This window comes from Phascolarctos cinereus, unplaced genomic scaffold, assembly GCF_003287225.1.
Source record: "Phascolarctos cinereus isolate Bilbo 61053 unplaced genomic scaffold, phaCin_HiC Scaffold_5;HRSCAF=322, whole genome shotgun sequence".
NCBI lineage: Eukaryota > Metazoa > Chordata > Mammalia > Diprotodontia > Phascolarctidae > Phascolarctos > Phascolarctos cinereus.
This window is the reverse complement of record NW_027555958.1, coordinates 58,607,958-58,628,890: the sequence shown is the minus strand read 5'-3', so window position 1 is coordinate 58,628,890 and position 20,933 is coordinate 58,607,958. Positions and strand designations below refer to the sequence as shown.

Here is a 20,933-nt window from a genome sequence, read left to right as displayed (position 1 = left end):
CTGCCTTAGCCTTCTACTTGTGCAATTGACTTGTTAAACTTGTGGAATGAGATTTGACATTTGTTTTTATTGATTTTCACCTTATTAAATTCAGCCCATTATTCCAGCCCATGTAGATAGATCTTGGTTCCCAAGTGTCATCTGTTTTATTAAATATCCCTTTAAGCTTTTCATCTTCTGTACATTTGATAACCATGATATATTTGTCTTCATTAAAGATACTGATAAAAATAGAACAGTGCTAAAAGTAAAGCCCTGAGGGCATTCTGCTGCAGACATTCCCTCAGATCAACATGGGCTTATTAATCCTCACTCTTTGGGTGATTAACCAAAGTGTTCTGAATCCTTCTCTAACTATATTATCCTGCTTATAGCTCTCCAATTTGTCCATAAAAATATCATGAAGGACTTTGTCAAATGCCTTATTGAAATCAAGGTATGTCTGGCATTTCCCTGATCTGCCAGTCAGGACGGACGGAAGGAAGGAAGGATTTCCTGTGACTTGTTTTTTAATTTAATTCAACAAGCATTGGTTATCCATCAGGCACTGCTCTAGGTATTGGGAATATAAAGACAAAATGAACAGTCCTTGACCTCAAGGAGCTTAAATTCTACTAGAAGAAAGCAACATGTAACAATATAATTAAATAGGAAATATGTCCAAAAGAAATGCAAAATAATGGTTGGAGGCAGGGGGAAGGAAGGGCATCAGCAGTTAGAAGAGCCTCTTGTAAAGAGAGGACTTGAGCTGAATTTCATAGTAAACTAGAGATTCTGAGCCCACTGGTGAGGATGGGAGAAAAGTCGAGGCCTGGAGGGCAGTCTGTTCAGGGGCCCAGGGTGAGAAGATGGGAGGTTGTATAGGTTAACAAGGAGGAGGACAATTGGCTGGGGGGGGGGGGTTGGGGGAGGGAGGGAGAGTGAATAATCAAGAATGACTCTTAGGTTGTGAACCTGAGTGACGGGGAAGATTGGGAGTATTTTAGACAGAAACTGGCAGGGGAGTTAAGAGGGGGGATGATTTTAAGGGAAGGAGTCCGTTTTGGACATGTTGAGTTTCAGATGCCTACACGACTTCAGGTCAGGAAGTCTTGAAGGCAGTTGGGGTAGGAGGACTACAGTTCAGGAGAGAGATGAAGGCTCAGTATATAGATTTGGGAGTCATTTGTACAGAGCTAATAGTTGAATCCATTATGAACTGATGGCATAACCCAAGAAAGTTAGTGAAAAGGGAGAAAAGGAGGGCCCAGGCTAGAGCCCTGAGATATACCTCCGCACAAGGGGGTGGAGCATGGAGGGTGATCCTGCAAAAGACACTGAAAAGGTAATCAAGGTAGGAAGGAAAATAAGAGGCGATCGTGTCCCTCTTACCTTGAGAGAAAAGGGCATTCAGGAGCTGGAAAGTGGTGATCAGGTGACGGTGCTCTAGTTTTGAGAAAAGGCTATGGGATTTAAAAAATCGTTAGCAGCCTTGGAGAGAACATTTTCTTTCAGTGGTGGGATAAAAAAACCATATTGCAAAGAGTTGAGGACTTGAATAGAAGGTGAAGAGATAGACACAATTGTGGACCTCTGTATGTCTTTAAAACTATAAAGTACCTTACAAACATAGTATTTATGGTATGTTTGTATTTATTAGAATAATGTATTTTATAGTTTTGAAAGCTATAAAATATCTTACATAGATATATCTATATAAATATAAATTATATTTATTTTGCAGCCATTATTAAGCATCCGTTATCACCACTTCCTTGGGCACACTCTTCCCAGTGAGGGGTGGTGCCTGCCCAGCAGGCTTTTCCCCACTGCAGTTGCTCCAGTCCTTCACACCCCTCCGGTATTGTAGCCATTCACCCTTATCTCATTTAATGGTCACAGCAGCCTGGTAACTAAATTGTTACCTTCTTAATAACGCCTGACCTTTGCACAGCAAATGGTAACTAGGCAAAGCTGCTTCCTCGTTATTGTTGGTGCTGGAAATGTGGAGGCAAAGAGAGAAGGCATGGCTGGCAAGTCACCATCGGAAAAAAGAAGGCTGTCTTGGGAGGATAAGCTGACCATGGTGATGCCACAGTGCAGGGCTTCTTAAACTTTATCTGTTCTTGACCCCTTCAGCACTTTTTAAACTGTGGGTCACGACCCACAGTTATTGTGCACAAAGGGCTGGGCCTGGGGTCAGGAAGACCTGAGTGAGTTCAAATTTTAAATTTGGCCTCAGACCCTTATTAGCTGTGTGACCCTAGACAAGTCACTTAGCCCTGACTTGCCTCAATTTTCACATATATAAAATGGGGATAATAATAGCACTTATCTCACAGGTTGTTGTGAAGATCAAATAAGATAACATTTATAAAGAGCTTAGCACGTAAGACACACAGTGCTATACAAAATTATTATTATTATTATTATTATTATTATTATTAATACAGTCACTGTGACCCCCTTTCCTATTTATTCAGTATATGGCTTTTAAAAAAGTGGATTCCCAAGCTGAACTGTTATAGTAAGGTATCAGTCTGGTCTGTCTGTTCTACTGGTATGAACATACTGAATTGCTAGCCGCTCACCCATTTACCTTATTCCTAGAATATACATCTCTGTTCTTAAAATCCTTTTCTTCATTTGGGAACCAGCTCAGTCACTGCCTCCCTTGCGAAACCTTCCTTGATTTCATCTTACTCAAATTTTCCTAGAGTACTTGGTCTTGAGGCATTTTGCCCCATCCCACTCTGCCTTTTCTGTTATTCGTTTGTCCTCATTAGATTAGGAATTCCTCAGAGTCAGAGGCTCACTTTTTTTTCTCTTTTTACCTTAGCCTTTGCTGAGTGCCTTGTTCTCAGGTGCTTTGTAAATGTTCTGTGAATTAAATCAAAAGGCTGTTTGAAGGATGAAGGCTTCCATGAGTAAGGGCATCTGCAGAAACAGATTCACATAACATTAGGCAAGTTCAGCTGATTCTAGGAGAGACAGTGGGCCCAGTGGTGGTAGAAGATGCGGTGCTGAAGAGAAGACATTCTGTACAATGGGTAGCTAGTAGTGTTAAAGACAGTTAAAGAGCTGTTAGAGGACAGAAGTGTGGTCCAGTGATAAGTTGAATGTGGAAGATTCCTGGCATTCAGATGAGACTGAAGGGACACTGGACCAGACACAGATCGTTGTGTGCAGTCATAAGTCAAGGGAGAGAGGGCTAGTGGCAGAGGAAGGGTTAAGGGAAGTGTTCTGAGATTCAAAGGGGAAAGAGGTAATTGTGGTTTGTCTGGTATCTGTACCTGAAAAGAGATACCCTTTTAGCTTATCCTCACCAATTCCCTGTAAACAAACTCATTTAACTTTTTCCAAGACTGTCAATAGAACCTAACCTATATGTCTTCTGTCTCATTTTTCTCCTCATTGTATCCTTTGAACACAACCTTCTGTAATCCCTATTAAGATTTCATTGCTTCCATGCACAATTTTCCTCTTTAGGAAAATGCTATTGCTTTTGTTTGTACTGAATTATTTCCTGTGACTCTGCCAGACCTGTTCATTATCAGAATTGGCAGCAAGTATTACATTACTTTGAGCCCTTTGGAGGTGTTGGAGTGAAGAAATTGCAGTGGTTTGATAGTGATGGCACTAAGGCCAAAGGGACATCAAGGTAGGTGGGATGACAGCCAAATGAATAGATAGACAGTAGTTCTGAGCTCTGGAAGTGAGAATGAATGTGAAACTTGTCTGCTGGCCTTACTGATAGTCCCTCAGGTAGCTGGCTTGTGTTGAGTTTGGAACCATTGAGATTGTCCTGTTGTCATTTCTTTCCTCCTTGGCTTTAGCTGCATCCTATACAGACAGCTCCGATGATGAGGTTTCCCCAAGAGAGAAGCAACAAACCAACTCCAAGGGCAGCAGCAATTTTTGTGTGAAGAATATCAAACAAGCAGAATTTGGGCGCCGGGAGATTGAGATTGCCGAACAAGGTAAAGAAAGGAAGAGGGTCGAAGAATCTGCTGGGTTTGGGACTTAGAAACAACCACTTCTTGGGTGTAAGAGTCTCTGAGCCAGTTAGTGGCATGAAGCTAATCTGAAGATACCTGGGGGAAATGCAGCATGCTTGGCTGCCAGAGCAACCCTTGAGTTTAGGTGGGGCGTCATCCTCTTGCTCTCTCCCTTTTTTTTTTTCCTTAGCACATAGTAGTCACATTTGAATACCTTTTTCTTCCTGGCAGCATCACTCTTGGTGATCTGACCCTACTGTGTATCAGCTCAGTAAAGAGCCTACTTAACCATACTGTGACTAGTTCTACAGGGTCCCACAGAGGTAAACAGTCAATGAAACTTCCAGTGTGAGAAAGTTTCCTAGAAGCGTCCACCCTCAATTATGTGAGGGAAGTAAGCTTTAAGTTAGAGTGTGGTGGACTGAAGCATCTTGGGTGGCTGCAGCACCCTCTCCTGGAACAGCCGTAAGTGGCCAAAGTCTAATCAATTGAACCCTCTGTTTCAGGTTAGCTCACCAAGGAAGTCTTGAGTTATCCTTGTATTAATTTCACATTTCAGGCATATTCTATACAGGGAGGGAGTCGGGGAACCAAAGAGACCTCCACGATGGGGTGAGACAGAGCATGGAAAAGCAGAAGCAAGTCGCTTCAGCTGAGGGTGAAGTCTCTTCTTGGTCTGATTTGTATATGATATCATTAGCCAAACTCATCATTTTTCCCAAAATGAGCAACCAGAATATCTCTAGTTTCACCAGTTTTGAAAATCTGCTACTTCTGTTTGTCATCTAGCTGGGAGCCACTGTGTGCTACCTAGTGCTTGAAGGAGTGCAGGAGATCAATTTCCAGGTGCTTCTGTGATAACTCGCTCACTCTAGCTCTGCCAGCCTCATCACTTGTAGTCTGTAATCATTGTGGGAATGTGCTTGGTGCTTCTCTGCCTTCTGCTACCTGGCCTCAACTGGACTTTCCATAATGGGTCTTCAATGTGTGAACCTGACTGCCTCAAAGTGCATTCTAGCAGTATTGGTGAGATCCCTAGTGCAGTCCTAGCTCAAATCTCTGTTCTTTCACAGACATGTCTGCTCTGATTTCACTCAGGAAACGTGCTCAGGGGGAGAAGCCCTTGGCTGGTGCTAAAATAGTGGGCTGTACACACATCACGGCCCAGACTGCAGTGAGTAAATACATTGGGGGAAATGGAAGGAGCCTCATAACAAAGTAGAGAGAGAAAAGAGATGTGCTGTGGCTAGCATTTAGCACAGATTCTTCCATCTCCATCTCATCTTTATTAGGTATTACCTTTCTGTTACTGAAGGATTGGGTTTTCTGTAGGTATCAAAACCTTTGTTTATATAAGTGTAACTTACTTTATGTATACCAACTATGAAGAGTTGAGTTTACAAAGCAAAGATGTTAAAGGAGTTTCCATATTATTCCTTTACATAGCAAGGAAGGTCCCTTGATGCATTTTAAAAATAGTACTTGATTTATACTTTGAAGGAATGTATCTTTTGTATAAAGTATCCCTTTGCCACCTGGTTTGTATTCTTTTATTTCTGTTTAGCAATTGTTGCATCAGAGTTTGTGGGTGGCCTCTTGATATCTTTTGCATGCCACTCTGTCATGGTCCCCCATTTCTCACTGTGTTTTCTTACCTGTGTGCACAGGTGTTGATTGAGACACTCTGTGCCCTAGGGGCTCAGTGTCGTTGGTCTGCCTGCAACATCTACTCCACTCAGAATGAGGTTGCGGCTGCATTGGCAGAAGCTGGTAAGTTGGTCATGTTTTATACAAAACATCTTTGCCCCAGAAAGATGCCTAAGCATAATTTCTTGTAAGCAGCTCAGAAGGAAAGAAACAGAACTGTCTTATGGTTTAATTATGGAAGGATTTTGATAAGGTTTGAGAAGGGGAAATTTTAGTCTCTTGTCCATCCCTAATGTAGAGTTATTCTTAAACAAATCCTAGAGTTGTGCCTAATTGTGGACCTCCCTTTGAAGGGACATCACCATTTCACATGGACTGCCAGTTATTCAGGCATTCATTGATTTAGCAGGTTCCTTACTTGGAGAAGTATTTCTGCCTTTATTTCAATCTTGTGGTGTTTAGAAGTCAGATGTTCTTCATTTTGTAACAACTTTCTCAGGATCTTAAAATGCTTGGACTCAAATGTCTCTATCCTTTCACCAAAGTCATTGCCAGACTCACAGTGGTAGTTTGGCACCTTTGGCTTTCTAGTCTCTCCAGATAATTGTTACCTTAGGGCTCTTGCTCTTCCCACGGGTCTGGGGAAATTTAACCAGAAAAAAAAGAACTAATTGTGTTTACTTCTTTCCAGGTGTTGCAGTGTTTGCGTGGAAGGGGGAGTCAGAGGATGACTTCTGGTGGTGCATTGACCGCTGTGTGAACATGGATGGTTGGCAAGCCAACATGGTAAAAAGCACACAGAAGTGTTTCCTTTCTGGCCTCTGGAGAAGCTGTTGCATTTCTCCTTTCCTCTTTCCTCGAAACATGACTCCCATTACTGAATATGTTCTAGATGTTTTGTCGTGTCCATTGACTGTTCCTTTTAAAGTGTTTAATTTGCCAGTTGTCAAGGAAGGGTCTGAAGGCTGGGCATAGAGTTAGGGGAAGAAGAGGGAGTAGCTAGATGCTTCTGACTCAGAAATAACAGATGGGAAACGAGAGGAAATTACTCAGAGATATCTTTTGGAGCATGGATCTGGCTTTTCTTCCTGCTTCACAAGCTCTCTTGTTGCCTTAAAGAATTCTGTATACTTCAGGTCTTAGGGAAAAATAAGTTGTGAAAAGCCCACTGTCCAGTTTTGGAACTAAGACCCAGAGCCTGGGAATCCTTGGTTGTGGTCCTTTTTGTGTCAACAAGGCCAACTATATCTTCCCTATGTAAGAGGCCACTGTAGGACTCACTGTTGGTTCAGAAAGTGGGTCCAAAGTTCCCCCAGCGTTAGCAGCCTGAATGCCCATAGAAGTCTTCTGGCTGTTCTGTAGATCCTGGATGATGGGGGAGACTTAACTCACTGGGTTTATAAGAAGTACCCAAACGTGTTTAAGAAGATCCGAGGCATTGTGGAGGAGAGCGTGACTGGTGTGCACAGGTAACAGCCTCTGGGGTAGTTGCCCCTCTTGCCTTTGCCTCAGCAAGTTCCTATGTCATTTCTGCTGGGCTGTGTGTTAAGCCTGTAGCGGAGGTTGTGAACGTTTTCACTAGCCAAAGGCTGACTCTTGACTTTTCATTTTCGAAAGATGGGGGGCCCTAGAAAAAGGTTGCTTGCAGTTATGATCATTTTTTTCCTCCCCTTGAATCAGGTGAGTCTAGGGAAATGGCATCACTTTTATAGAGAAGTAAGCTTCTCTAAGCCTTTCTCTAAAAGTTATAAGTGAGGGAAGGCAAGGAATAGGCTTTTGTTTGCTAAATCCTTGGGAAGTAGGGGTGAGAAGGGTAGGGCTGGGCTTGGAAGGGAGTTAATGCAGTTGTTCCCACATTTCATTTTCATTCCGTTAATTTGTGTTTGTGATTTCTTCTCCTCTTAGGCTATACCAGCTCTCCAAAGCTGGCAAGCTCTGTGTTCCAGCCATGAATGTCAACGACTCTGTTACCAAACAGAAGTTTGATAACTTGTACTGCTGCCGAGAGTCCATTTTGGATGGGTGAGTAGAGACTGCAAGTATCAAACCTATGAGGAAGAGGAGGAGAGAGATCTTGAAGCTATCATTGGAAAGGCCCTGGGTTTGGGGTCAGAGGATCAGGCCCAGGTGCAGGTGAAGCCTTATGCTGCCACCTGCTCTGAGAGCCACAAGAAAGTCCTTTTACCTCACTTGACTTCAGCTTCCTCATCTGGAAACAAAAGGGTTTGACTAGATGGTGTCCAGTCTCTTTTCCAGCTCACAGTCTTGTGATCCTGTCACTTGGTACAAGTGACAACAGCAACCTTTCTTTACCTTGTCTGACTTTTTATTGCTTTCCTTGACTTTGGGCAGGTGTCTATAAATCCCATTTAAAGAGACAGCAGTTTGGGGTCCTTTACCTGAGGCACCCCGAGCCTGTAAGGCTCCCCTAAATATGAAAGGTGCACAGAGGGATTGCATTTGAATTAGCAGTGTTTGAATGGAGCTTTCATCTTTTTTCCATAGCCTCAAGAGGACCACAGATGTGATGTTTGGAGGAAAACAAGTGGTGGTGTGTGGGTATGGCGAGGTAACTAGCTGGGCTTTGGCAGCCTTCTTTGAACTTCCCTCTCCCCCAGTTCTGCCTGCTAGCTGCTGTCTTGTCCTTTACACACTCCTGTAATGAAACTTGTCTTACAGAAATTTATGCAAAATAGAGGAGTCTCTCTAGAATTAATGCTGATTGGGCTTTGCATGAGCTTTTAGATAATGTTTTCCTCATTTGCAAAGGACTTTTTTACCCCAAGTAGATAGGCTTGCAAAATTGGTATACCTCACTTGGCTTATGAGCAGGGTGGGGAATGGAGTGGAATGTCTCCATCCTGTTCCTTAGTGACAGTAGCTTTTTATTAGTTCTGGTTCAAATGACTCCATTTTAGCCACACTGGTAGCTCATTAATGGCTGTGTGGAGTAAAAGTCTAAATTCAGAGTGGAACAGATTGGAGCCAATTGTCTCAAATGGAACAAATCACTGTTGTGGGCTTTTTTTTTTCTTTGTAAGTCACAGAAAACCTGTGCTTTGCCCAAAGTACAATTTTATGAGCTAGCCTTTTTAAGAAACAAAAACTAAGGATGCACTGGAGATTCTGAACTCTTGGGGGGGGAATAATAATCACTATTATGACTTACCAAGAGGGCTTATCTCTCTAAGAATTGTTCACCTTGACAGAGTAAATATCTGTCTTATTCATGTAGTCAGGAATCGCGTTCCCTTATTTTTTGTTCCTGTCCTCATCCCCATGCGGTGATCTTGGTGATATTATGGTAAAAAAAAATTGGTAGTCATAATAATTAAGGTCATAATCTCTGGAGTAAGAGCTTGCAGATTTTTATGGAGTGAGAGATAAGATTGTGAATGCCTGACCTTGGCCTGGTTCACCTAATAATTCCCTCCCCCCATCTCCCCACTGTTTCCTTGCTTATTTTTAACCCTTCTAGGCATTCTGATGCTGGTATAAATTTCTGGCTTTGCATGGAACGTACAGTGTACTCTGCATTCACTTCTGCTCTGTTTCGTTCTCTAGATTAAATTCAGTTGAAGGCCTTCAGGAGGGCTGAGTCCCATCCACCAAGAAGCTAACCCTTTCTGAACACTTCGGGCTTGGAGGTGTGAGAGTCCAATTTCTTTCTCTTGCTTTGCAGGTGGGAAAGGGATGTTGTGCTGCTCTGAAGGCCCTCGGAGCAATAGTCTACATCACAGAGATTGACCCTATTTGTGCTCTTCAGGCCTGGTAAGGAACAGTGATCATGTCACCCAATTTAGTACTAGATCCCTCATGTAAGTGTTTATCTGTGGATCCTCTGGCCCTGTAAGTTGATAATATCATTCATACTGAAGGGAACCCAGAAGGAATGTAGAGGGCACGTTTTGGAAATCTTTGGCTAGTCTAATAATTATTAAGCCTTTTGTGCAGCCTTGCCATCATAGTCTCGAGGTAAACTATCCCTTGATTCCAGGGTCTTTGGTCTTTCTTTTGCTCACATTAGAGTCTTGGGTTATTTCAGAAGGACAGGCACTAGGTCAGCATAGCTTGTTGTGTGTGATCACTGGGAAGGTAAGACTAAAGCCGACTCTACATGTGACTGAGTCTCACATTTGAGTGGCCTGGCTTCTCAATCACTGCCTGCTTGCTTGCTCATCCCTCTCTTTCTTCTTCCAGTATGGATGGGTTCCGGGTGGTGAAGTTAAATGAAGTCATTCGACAAGTGGATGTGGTGATAACTTGTACAGGTAGATGTAGACGCTTATGGGTGTGGGTAGGAGGGCTTAGAACTTATAGCATGGGTTCTTAAAACTGTGGTCTAGGGACCCTGAGGGGTCCCCAAGACCTATTTTCATAATTCTGCTAAGACATTTTAGTTTTTAATATAGTAAATATTGATAGATAAATCCACATAAACTAAAGCTCTTGAAGATCCTTAATAATTTTTAAGTGTAAAAAAAGTCTTGAGACCAAAAAGTTTGAGAACTGCTGACCTAGAAGAAGAAGCAAAGTCTGAGACGTGGTCTGGCATTTGAAACTTGTATAAGGCAAGCGAGGCCCATGTTTGGTTTTATGCTCTTTTGAACTAAAAACTGGGTCAACAGGACTTATAAAGAATGGGGAAGCTTTGGCTCCCTGCCGGCTTCTTTAGCCTGCTTAGCCTTATAACCAAACCTAGAGGTCCCTTTTTCTCCTAAATATCCGAATACTCCATGCCATAGCTAATGCCAGTACCATTCCACCTTTCCATTGGTACCTTTATCCCAGTCTCTCTTTTCTTCTCTTCAGGAAATAAAAATGTAGTGACCCGGGAACACTTGGACCGAATGAAGAATAGCTGCATTGTGTGCAACATGGGCCACTCCAATACCGAAATTGATGTGGTAAGGCTCTTCTTTCATTTGATCCTGGGTGGCCACTGAATTAGACATTCGTTTCCACTTTCTTCTTTTGCTTCATATCTACAGTTCAGTTTGTTCTCTCCCTTTCAGACGAGCCTCCGGACACCGGAATTGACATGGGAGAGAGTTCGATCTCAGGTGGACCATGTGATCTGGCCAGATGGCAAACGTGTTGTCCTCCTGGCAGAGGTATTCTTCCAGAAGGGATGGAAAGATGTGTGTATGGCAAGAGGATAAAGACAAAGTGATGGGACTTTTAATGATTGTCTATAGTTGAATTTGATATTCTGGAGAAAGCTGTTAACCAACTCTTGCTCTTTAACCTCCTTGGACCCAGGTTTATTTACAAAGCACTAGGCATTAGGGACTGGGGTGTAGAGGGTGGGGGTGGAGAAAGGGGGACAGGAACCTAGAACTTAGATTAGAACAGCATACTTGGCTTTTCTTCATGCTGAGTCTAGAGAGGCTCTGAATCCTGTCCAATAATAGGCAGGCCCCTATGTCACCTGAATTTACAACCAAGAATAGCAATAGAACTGATCTCCCCATTGTCCTCTACTTCTTGATGCATTTTCAGGGTCGCCTGCTTAACCTGAGCTGTTCAACAGTTCCCACTTTTGTTCTTTCCATCACAGCTACTACCCAGGTATGTCATTAGAGGCCTTGCCTTCTCCTAATACTGGGATTAATAGAACAAGATAGAGTTCTTATAACCATAGGGGAAGTTGTACTAATCTTTGAACAGGCTTTTGAACTACAGTCTCTACCACGTGCCTCTTCTGGAGTTCTTCTCAAATCATCACTAAACAAGGGATAATCTCAAATGCTCTCCTAAAGGAGACAGGAAAACTCAACCAGGCAGAATTAGTGCTTGGTGTCTATTTGAAAAACACAGGGGCTGTGCAGAGTTTTGTTTCCTCTTTAACTTTTGCTTAGGGTTAAATAGACCTTGGTCATGTAGTATTGGCTGATAATCCAGCACATTTGAGGCCAGTGCATTGAAAAACCCTACCAAATAGAACTTCTTATAAATTCGTATTAGCCTAGGCTAATGCTCCAATGCAAAACCTGGGTTTTTTTTTTTCATCTTTTCCCGTTTTATCCATGACAGGCCTTGGCTCTGATAGAACTCTATAATGCTCCAGAAGGACGCTACAAACAGGATGTGTACTTGCTGCCCAAGAAGATGGGTGAGTGCAAAACAGCAGGGATTTGTCCAGACTGTCTAGCCATCTGTGTCATCGCATTATATTCCAAATTGTCCTTATGAGGGCAGCAACTTGGGCCTGGAGTCAGGAGAGGTGAGCTCATGGCCTGGCTCTACTAGCCCTTTATAATGGTGTTTCCTCAAGTAAATCTCTTAACTACTCTGGGCCTTTGTTTCCTCATTTGTGAAATGAGGGGGAAATAATCAGCATTACTTGACTTAGGAATGATGTGAGGAAAGTGCTTTGTAAATCATGAAACTTTATATAAATTTTAAATTATTATTGACTTTAATGGATGTCACTGCACAAGGTAAACTAATTTCATTTCCTTCTTGAGAGGGGTACTATCCTAGTAGATGATAGAATGCTAAAGATATAGTTTACTTAGATTTTAGCAAAACATTGAACAAATTTCATGAGTTATTCCCGAGGACAGGATGGAAAGAAATGGATTAAATTATTAGTACTGTCAGAATCAAAACCAAAGACTAATCATTAATGGTTTGATGTTAGGAAGTTACAAGATAAACGACTAATCTTCAGTGGAGTGCCCCAGGGGTCAGCCCTTGGGCTGTAAGCTGTTCAATAGTTTTATCTGTCACTCTCATAAAGGTATAGGTGACATGTTTATTCAGTAGGCAGAGGACACCAAAATAGTTGTTAGCACTTTAGCTGTCAGCCAGTATCCAAAACATGCTAGAATAACAGGCCAGATCTAGTCAGATGAAATTTAATAGGGATACATGTAGAATGTTATGTTAGACTTGGGTTCAAAAAGATACACTTCACAAGTACAGATTGACTGCTGCTGTTGCTTGCTATTTGTCCTTCATTCTTGAAGAGGACTGTGACTTGGCATGCAGGTGAATTGGATTGAAGTGAGGGAGTGCTGTGCAAAGCCACCAGCCTCACCTTCTCCTCTGGAGCCATCTGGATCCAGTGGCCAGACAGAGATCAGAACACCTGGAGGTGGCTCAGGATGCAGTGGGGGACCTTGGCCTTTTCAAGCTAAGATCTTTGGGTCTTAGTTTGACTGAGGCTATCCTTTTTCAGCAGTTAAGAAATGAGGCAAAAAATGGCCTCTTTAAAAACAAAACAAAACCCCCCAAAAAAACCAGATCTGGAAAGGGAAGAGCCTTGGACCTTTTGACCAAAACTGAAACAAATGCAGTTTATATTCGTTCTAAGACGATAATGGCCAAACAGTGACCAAGTAGGGCTTAGCCTGGGACCTATTATCGGCAGTCTATGAGAGCCTGAGTGACTTGAGGTTAAGGCTGTTCTTTAAGAAAAAAAAAGTTTCAGAGATTGAAATTTACATACAGATTGGGGAGATATGGCTAGATATTATTGTTATAACATGCATCTGAAAAGGTGGGTGTTTTGGTGGACTTCAAGCTCCACTAATCCAACAGTTTAGCCAACAATCTCCATGGCTATTTTTAAGTAAGGAACAGATGAACGGTTTACACTGTAGTTAAGTTACACCCACCAGCTGCTTCCTCAAAGCCTGCCAGGGGGAGGAGTCAGGAGCACTGGAAGGTGAGGCTGTAGCTCAAGGTCCTTGCCTGAAGCAGCCAGCCTGTTAAGCATCCTTCTTTGCTCTTCCTAGATGAATATGTGGCCAGTTTGCACCTGCCTTCATTTGACGCCCACCTGACAGAGCTGACAGATGACCAAGCAAAATATCTGGGACTCAACAAAAATGGGCCATTCAAGCCCAATTATTACAGGTAACCTTGAGAGAGAAAGGGCCAGAGGGGAAGTGAAATAAGCCCCTCTCCAAGTGTAGCCCGTTGAAAAGGTGGGCCATTTTAACTGAAGACCATATAATGGGCCTAGTTGGCAAGGATGCAAGAACTCTGCTTCTGAAGTAGGCAAGGAATCTTAGCTCAAATGGTGTAAGTAAAGTAGGAGGCAGTTAGAGTCCTAGGTTGTATTATCAGAAATAGGTATTGGTGAAAGAGAAAAATGCTAAAGGAGGAGTGAGTCTTCCTAATTAGGTAAGCATTTCTAACTTGAGCTGTTGAAGAGAGTGGGAAGTATACTGGAGTCAGCCTCTTCTTGAATTTTCTCAGATGAAAGGCAAGAACTGACCAATTAATCTCCTTTTATTGCAGATACTGATGGACCATATTGCAGAGGACCAGTCCACACAGAACCACATAACTTTTAAAGAAATATTTTTTAAAATAACTTTTATTTTCATTTTACTCTTTTCTTGAATTTCTTTTCGCTGTGGTTTAATACTCTTTTTCTCATGTCTTTGTCTGTCTAAGCTCGCTAAACCGCACAGGGATTTGTTTCCTAGCTTTACAGATGAAACTGAGGGTTCAAGATTTCTTACCCTAGTCACTACAGAAGGAATTCATTTTCCTAGCTAGGAGGGGTGATACTTTCCTATAGTTACCTTTACCCATCCTGGGGCACCTTAGTCTTAATGGGGTACCTTAATAACAGAAAACACTAAGGTACTCTTTTCTATGTGGAACAATCTGCAATGTCTAAATTGCCTTAAAAGAGCCCATTTCTTAGCTGCTGAATCAGGGCTTCTTCACAACTGTTGGAGGAGCAAAGGCGGTACTTCCCAGCTGGGTAGGTGAGATGTAGGCTGTGTGCATGTTTGTTGATTTCCCTCAGAAGTTGAAGGCCCTGTTGCTTGTGCAAGGCACCATCACTGGTTCAGAGGAGTGCTGGCGAGTGGATGCCTGTTCAAAGCCCAGCTGCCCACCCAGACCAGCGCACGTCCTCCTCCACTCCCAGGGCACCTTCTGATTCTAGTTTTTAGCCAGACTGCACCTGTCTCAACTGAAATTTTCTCTTTCAATACCAGTTTCTGTTGTACAATTTTTTTTTAAGAAAATTTTTAGAATTAACACTTGTGGAATTGTTTGGCACTTGGTAGGTGCCAGTCCCTCTTTCTCCTTTAGACACCTGATAGGGAGGGTGCAGAGCCATGTCTAATCAGCTGCTGGGCTGACTCCATGGGGAGGCCTCTTTGTTTCAAGCCCACAGTTTTACAGTGTCAGTAAATTGGGGCCATAGCTACTCATTCCATCAGCTCTTCCACTGTATTGCTTGTGCTGAAGGCAAATTTATTAAACAGTCACTCAGAATAAAGCCCTGAATTGCTTTTAGAGGCTGTGTCCCTGGTCAGCTGCACATCTGTCCCTGAACATATCTGGGGTAGTGGCAGTGGGGAAAAAATGAGTAGATGAAGCTGGGATGAGGGAGTGACATGTGTGCAGCCTCAGGCTGTGTTGAGATTAGTCTGACATTCACATTGGTGCATCCAGCAAAAGGAAATCAAGGTCTGTGCATTCAAAGTACGTTCCTTCAGGGCAAGGAATACGGCTAGTAGGTCTTGGCTCGTACCCACAGAGCAGTTTTCTGAAGCACCAGAGAAATACATCCTTAAACCACACACCCAGCTTGCTAGTGTCTCTGCATGGTAAACTGAGCTTTGGGCTCCAGTAGCTTTTAAGTACATACTTGTTCAAAATCCTAATCACCCTCAACTAGCTTTGAACAATGGTACTATTGAGCTGGTTCATATGTTGGTATTGGGAATTTAGGTCTTTGATTTCTCTATTGCTGATGACCAGAGAGACAGAAATTACAATCAGGAACACAAGAAAAGAAAGCTTCCAAGTTGTTCCTTCCTATCAGGAGATAGTGCCTCATGCCAAAATATTTCTCCTTTTCCTCTCCTCTTCCTTTTTACCACATTCAATCCTTTTTTAGTGTGATCATGTTTTCTTCTCCATAGATATCAGAGCCCCATTTTCCTAAGGCAGACCCAGTTTGTGTCTGTTCTTCCAAAGAGAACAGACCACCACCCGCATTAGGAGGTATTCTGACCATCAGTGTCCCCACTGACTTTCCCTGTTGGAGGGAAATAGCCCAGGTTCATGCTACCCTCTGGCTTACTTCCCTGCTCCCATATCTATTACTGCGTCAATAGGAATATTAGATAAGGGCTCCATCTCTGTTCAAGCCATGTAACAAAGGACGTTATGGAATGAGGTGTCTTAGATCAGAGGGAGCAGGTGGAGAGCAACCTGGGTGGAATAGGTTTATTTTGTATATGAATGATTTTTAATGAATGCAATATTAATCCTTGCAGATAAGCAATAATCATTAAAGTCGATTAGAAAATTCTTGGTAATCTGCCTCTTTCTTTGTGGGAACACAAAGGTTCTTTATAACTTGTTACTTGAATAGAGTCATTTGTCAAAACCACATTTGCCAGATATTGATTGCTGTCCTGCAATGACCAGGGTGCTACAGAGGAATTGAAGCACTATAAGATATGGGTCTCCATCCTCAAGGAGATAAGGAAGAAGTAGGGAAAATAAAACTCGATAATGTCTTTGAGATAAGGCAATTATGAATGCTTTCAACTAAATGCAGTAGAATACAGAGAAGGAAGGAGCAGGTCAGGCCATTGGGAGTTGGGGAAATGTCCATCTCTGGCACCAAGAGTAGCAGGATCAGTATCATCAGCACAGAGGCAGAGATGATGCCCACTGTTTTTGTCCTCCCAGCCACTGGCAGGGGACCACGTGAGGCCTACATTGCCAGTCTTTGAGGCTTATAGAGCTTGCGGTTTGTTCAAAATCACCTCTCTATTTAAATGATGGAGCTGAGACTACAGCCCAGGTCTTTGCCTAGGGCAGTGGTTCTTAACATTTTTGGTTTCAGAACTCCTTCATACTCTTAAAAATCACGGAATACTCCAGAGTCCTTTTATGTAAGTGGGTCATATCTGTCAATATTTACCATGTTATAAATTAAAATGATGAAAATTTTAAAATAATAGCTCCGTTGCATGTGAACATAAATTATATATTTTGTGAAAAATAACCTTCCAAAACCAGGAAATTTAATGAGAAGAGTGGCATTGTTTTGTATATTTTTGCAGATCTTTTTAATGTTGTGCTTAATAGAAGAAAGTTGGATTCTCATCTGCTTTTGCATTGTCTGCTGTGATACATTGTTTTGGTTGAAGTGTAAGAAAATCCCACTTCACACAGATAGGTGATTGGGAAAGGAAATAGGCAAATGGCGTCTTAGTATTATTTAGAACATTTTAACCTCTTGGGTCTCAGAGACTTTCTGGACTCTAGGGACCACACTTTGAACACCACTGGCCTGGAATATTAGGGTTGTGTTAGGGAACGGTGGGAAGTGAAGCTGGAAGGTCAAGCTGGGTTCAGATTGTGGAGGCTTTCAAATGCTTGAAGCGTGGGCTAGAGCTTTTATTTAGTAAGCAGTGTAACAATTGAAGCATCTTGAACCCAGCAGTGAGTGTCACGATTATAGTAGCACTGAAAGAATATTAATCTACTGGGATGTGTGTGTGGGGTGGCTGGGAGAGGCTAGAGTCTGGAGGCAGTGAGACCACTTTAGGAAACATCACTTTAGTTGAAACTTGAGGTGAAGAATGAGAGTGAAAATCACTATCTCCACCTTCAAAAATAAAAGAACCCGTTGTATCTGACCCCCTTTTTCAGTTTGGCATGTAGTGCTTATAGCTCTAGGGGTGGGTGGCTTGTAAATGGGACTCTTGGGAAAGTTGCTATTTGGAACCTGTAGTATCTTAAAACTTCTGTGGGGAAAGGTATACATGTGGGAGTGGTAGCTAAGGGAAGATATCTTAGTCTGGGGAATCACTGCTGTAGAGTGGAGCCATAGGACAGTTGATTTTCGTGGCCTTTCCCAAATCAGTGGTAATAGTGATTTGAAAATGAGGCCCAGAGTAAGAGGTGGAAAGCAGGAGGAAATGCTATGGCAGGATCTTGGCTGGGGGGAAGGGATAGGGGCGGTTTTGCTTTAGTAATCAGGCCTGACCATGCCATCCTCAATACTGAGCAGTTCCTATTCGGTAAACTCGAGTGGTTCCTTTTTTACCTCTGGGATCAAATATAAAGCAATCTGTTTGGCATTTAAAGCCCTTTCCAACCTGACATTTCCCATCTTGTTACACACTGTATGATCCTACTGCACCGGCCTTCTTGCTGTTCCTGGAACATGACACTTGTCTCCCAGCTCCATGCCTTTTCACTGGTTCTTCCTCCTTCCTGCAATGCTCTCCCTGGCTTCTGCCTCCCGATTCCTAGGCTTCCGTCAACACAGCTCAAAAAAGACAAGTGCAAGAGGTCCTTCCCTCTCCACCCCCACCCCCTCAACTGTTAATGTCTTCGCCCTGACTGTTCACATCTTGTATGTACATAATATTTGCATGTTGTCTCCTCTAACTGTTAAAGTGTGACCTCCCTGATAGCAGGGGCCTTTGTACAATACTCAGCACAAGTGCTTGGCACATAGTAAGTAAGCACTTAATGCTTTTTGACAGAGTAACTGGGAGTTCCAAAACTGACTGGTTTGTCTTCTCTGTGGCATGGTTTCTGGAGGTCTGGATTTGAAGGTACAGTAGCTGCAGAGCCACGTGGAAGATAGAACATGGAGAGTGAAGGGTGGTAGGAAGAAAAGAGTCATCTCTAGAGAGTAACCAAGAGTAGGGTTCAAGATGATTCCCATGTCTTTGGCGCTGAACAGCAACCTAAAGTGCCTCACTGGTCCCTGATGAGAGGAGTTGGTGCCAGAGTAGATAATGTTGTCAGTGGTTTCTGTTCCTGCCCCAAGTGGGTCCCTTGTCAACTTGTGCTGGCTTAGATAAAGTTCCAGGAACTGGTTCTGTGCTGCTGCCAGCGAGGAAATCCACCAGATGGCGCCCTTTCACTCTTTTGTCGGTTATTTGAAAACGAAGCAGAAAGAGTCGGCTATTCTTAGTCTAGTGAGAAACCAAGGTAACTGGGAAGACAGTAGGAATGTGTTGCATCGCCATCATTCCCAGTTATCCCTCTTCATCCACCCTGGGCTTCACCAGGCAACCCCTTACCAAGGCCCTTCACCTCAGGTCACCATGGCTTAGGTGTTCCAGGGAATAATCCATGGTTTCCCATCCCTTACTATTCTCTGAGTTGGGAATGTCCTGTATCCTTTGACATCTGGGCAGGGCATCAAGGCCAACTCTGCCACCCAATTAACCAACTGGGGAGAATCAAAGGGGTCATCCTGTCCTGTTAAACTTATACTGTCTTAGATCAGAGTTAAGGGCTGTCAGAAATGATACTAGGACTCAAATTATTCCATGAGGAAACAAACCTTTAGACTAGGTGGCTTTTTCAGCATGCTGTGCTTATTAATGGAATATGCCTTCTCTGCCCTCCACAAACTTTTGCTATAAATGCATTAGTAATATTGTGTCCCTCCTGCAAGGAGATGATGCTGCTAACCAGAAGTTTATGAACTTTATTTTATTTTCATTCCTTATCAATTGTTATGAGACATTTGGCAGGATCATAGATCAATCTGGCATTGAAAAAGATCAAAACAGACTGCCTCATTCATAAAAAATAAGTCACATAGAGCCACTTGTTATATTTGCTCACAGTTAAGGTGAGCAGACCCTTCTTTCAGTAAGCTGCACCTCCTACTTCTCTTAGGAGTGAGTGGAGCCTCTCAAATCTCTGGCCCAGAGGTAATGGTGATCTGGCGCACCCCCCCCCCAGCCTGCATTCTAATTCCTCCAGGACAAGGTCACTCAGTACAGGTGATGAACTTTCATATTACCAAGGCAACCAGTCTCTGGTCTTGGAACTAGGCACTTGTCCCATTACTATCACAGGGTTTGGATCTAGAAGGAACCCTAGAGCAATCTAATGGCACAAGAAATGCAGTATATCCTCATTTTAGAGCTGGAGGGCTCCTTAGAAAGTCATAGTAGAAACCTTTCACTTTACACATAAGGAAACTGAAACATACTGGTTGGACTAGGTCCTGTTAGCTCTAAATCTATGAATCTATTGTATGAAGTTATATTCTAGAAGAATTTTCCTTAACTTCCTGAATCAGTATCGTTCATTTGGAAGAAGCTATGTGATAGATACCTGGGTCATGAGTTTGTCTTAGCAAAGAGCTTTAGAGAACACAAGTCAGTGGACCTTCAAATGCTCATGGATGTGCTTGGATGAGGAGAGAGGTGACTCAAGTTTTGATAAAGCTTGACTCTTACAGATTTGGAGAGAATATATATTTGTGTTGGGTCATTTCCCAGGGAATGGAAGCAGGCCTATTACAATTAAGTGTATCATCTGTTGATACCAGAACCAAAATGCCAATCTGCATGTGATTTTCATGTTTATGTAAACATCGAACCTTATGAAGTCCTCTCCCTTTTCCAACCAAATCCTTCATCCTGGTCGTCAGTTTTGCTTGGGCGCCAGCCTAGAAGAAGTGTTGGTGGGGCTTCACAGGCTATATTCTTGGCAATTGGAAGGGGGGAGAGAGAAGAAAAGGAGAGAGATCATGAGATTTTGAATTGGAAAGGATATTGGAGATCCAGCCAGTTGCTGATTTTGTCATTTCTATCCCACAATGTCCCATCATTCACGAAACAATTTAGGCTCCTCATCTCTAGCCTGGATTATTGTAATAATCTAACATCCTGCTTCAGATTATTTCCGCTCCATCCATCTTCCACATAACTGCCAAAGTAGTAGATAGGTCTAACCACGTCATTACACTCTTTTATTATGTCTAAGACTCCCTATTACTTCCAGGGTCAAACTTCTTCATTTACCATTTGAAATCCTTTCCAACTTGGCCCCAACCTACCATATATTAGTCTCCTTGTCCAACTCTCTGGTTCAGCCAAAATGGTCTTGTTTCTCACATACAACACTACATCTACCCACATCTTTCTTTTTCTCCCATCTCACTGTCCTTCATGCCTACAATGTACTCTTTCCTCACCTGTCTCTGAGAATTCCTAGTTTATATGGGTGCTCAAATGGAGCCTCTCACAACAAGCCATTCTTGACAGCTGTTGGTAAATGAATGAATAAAGTATTTTTAAGCACTTGGTTTTTTTTTTAAGCAAAGCACTGGGGGTATAAATAGAAAAGTGAGACACAGGCCTTTTTTCTCATAGAGCTTACGTACTATTGGGGGATAGAACACAAAAACTTCAACAGCAAGTCAGTGGAACGATCCCATGCTTCTCAAGGTGCTTCCGCAAAAACAGGTAATGCCTGTTTAAAAAATGTCATTTCTATTGATAATACCACATTATTTTCTGATGTTGAACTATTGGAAAGGATCAAAGATTT

The 20,933-nt window shown here is 42.6% G+C and overlaps 1 protein-coding gene across 4 annotated transcripts in view; it reads left to right on the top strand.

Moving 5' to 3' along the window:
* Positions 1 to 15,917, top strand: part of AHCYL1 (adenosylhomocysteinase like 1) — a 47,093-nt gene extending 31,176 nt beyond the window's left edge. The window contains exons 3-18 of one of the 4 annotated variants that reach the window (XM_021000916.2): positions 3,816 to 3,959; positions 4,537 to 4,635; positions 5,051 to 5,151; positions 5,645 to 5,747; positions 6,316 to 6,410; positions 6,987 to 7,093; positions 7,530 to 7,646; positions 8,130 to 8,193; positions 9,307 to 9,395; positions 9,825 to 9,895; positions 10,437 to 10,531; positions 10,640 to 10,738; positions 11,127 to 11,195; positions 11,661 to 11,739; positions 13,370 to 13,490; positions 13,878 to 15,917. In XM_021000916.2, coding sequence (XP_020856575.1) covers positions 3,816 to 3,959; positions 4,537 to 4,635; positions 5,051 to 5,151; positions 5,645 to 5,747; positions 6,316 to 6,410; positions 6,987 to 7,093; positions 7,530 to 7,646; positions 8,130 to 8,193; positions 9,307 to 9,395; positions 9,825 to 9,895; positions 10,437 to 10,531; positions 10,640 to 10,738; positions 11,127 to 11,195; positions 11,661 to 11,739; positions 13,370 to 13,490; positions 13,878 to 13,884 — 1,460 coding nt within the window. In that variant the 3' untranslated portion in view covers positions 13,885 to 15,917. Of the gene's footprint in view, positions 1 to 3,815; positions 3,960 to 4,536; positions 4,636 to 5,050; positions 5,152 to 5,644; positions 5,748 to 6,315; positions 6,411 to 6,986; positions 7,094 to 7,529; positions 7,647 to 8,129; positions 8,194 to 9,306; positions 9,396 to 9,824; positions 9,896 to 10,436; positions 10,532 to 10,639; positions 10,739 to 11,126; positions 11,196 to 11,660; positions 11,740 to 13,369; positions 13,495 to 13,877 lie in introns of those variants that run through there. The other 3 variants (XM_021000923.2, XM_078154975.1, XM_021000931.2) reach the window with 3 other exon arrangements.
* Positions 15,918 to 20,933: the final 5,016 nt, after the last annotated feature.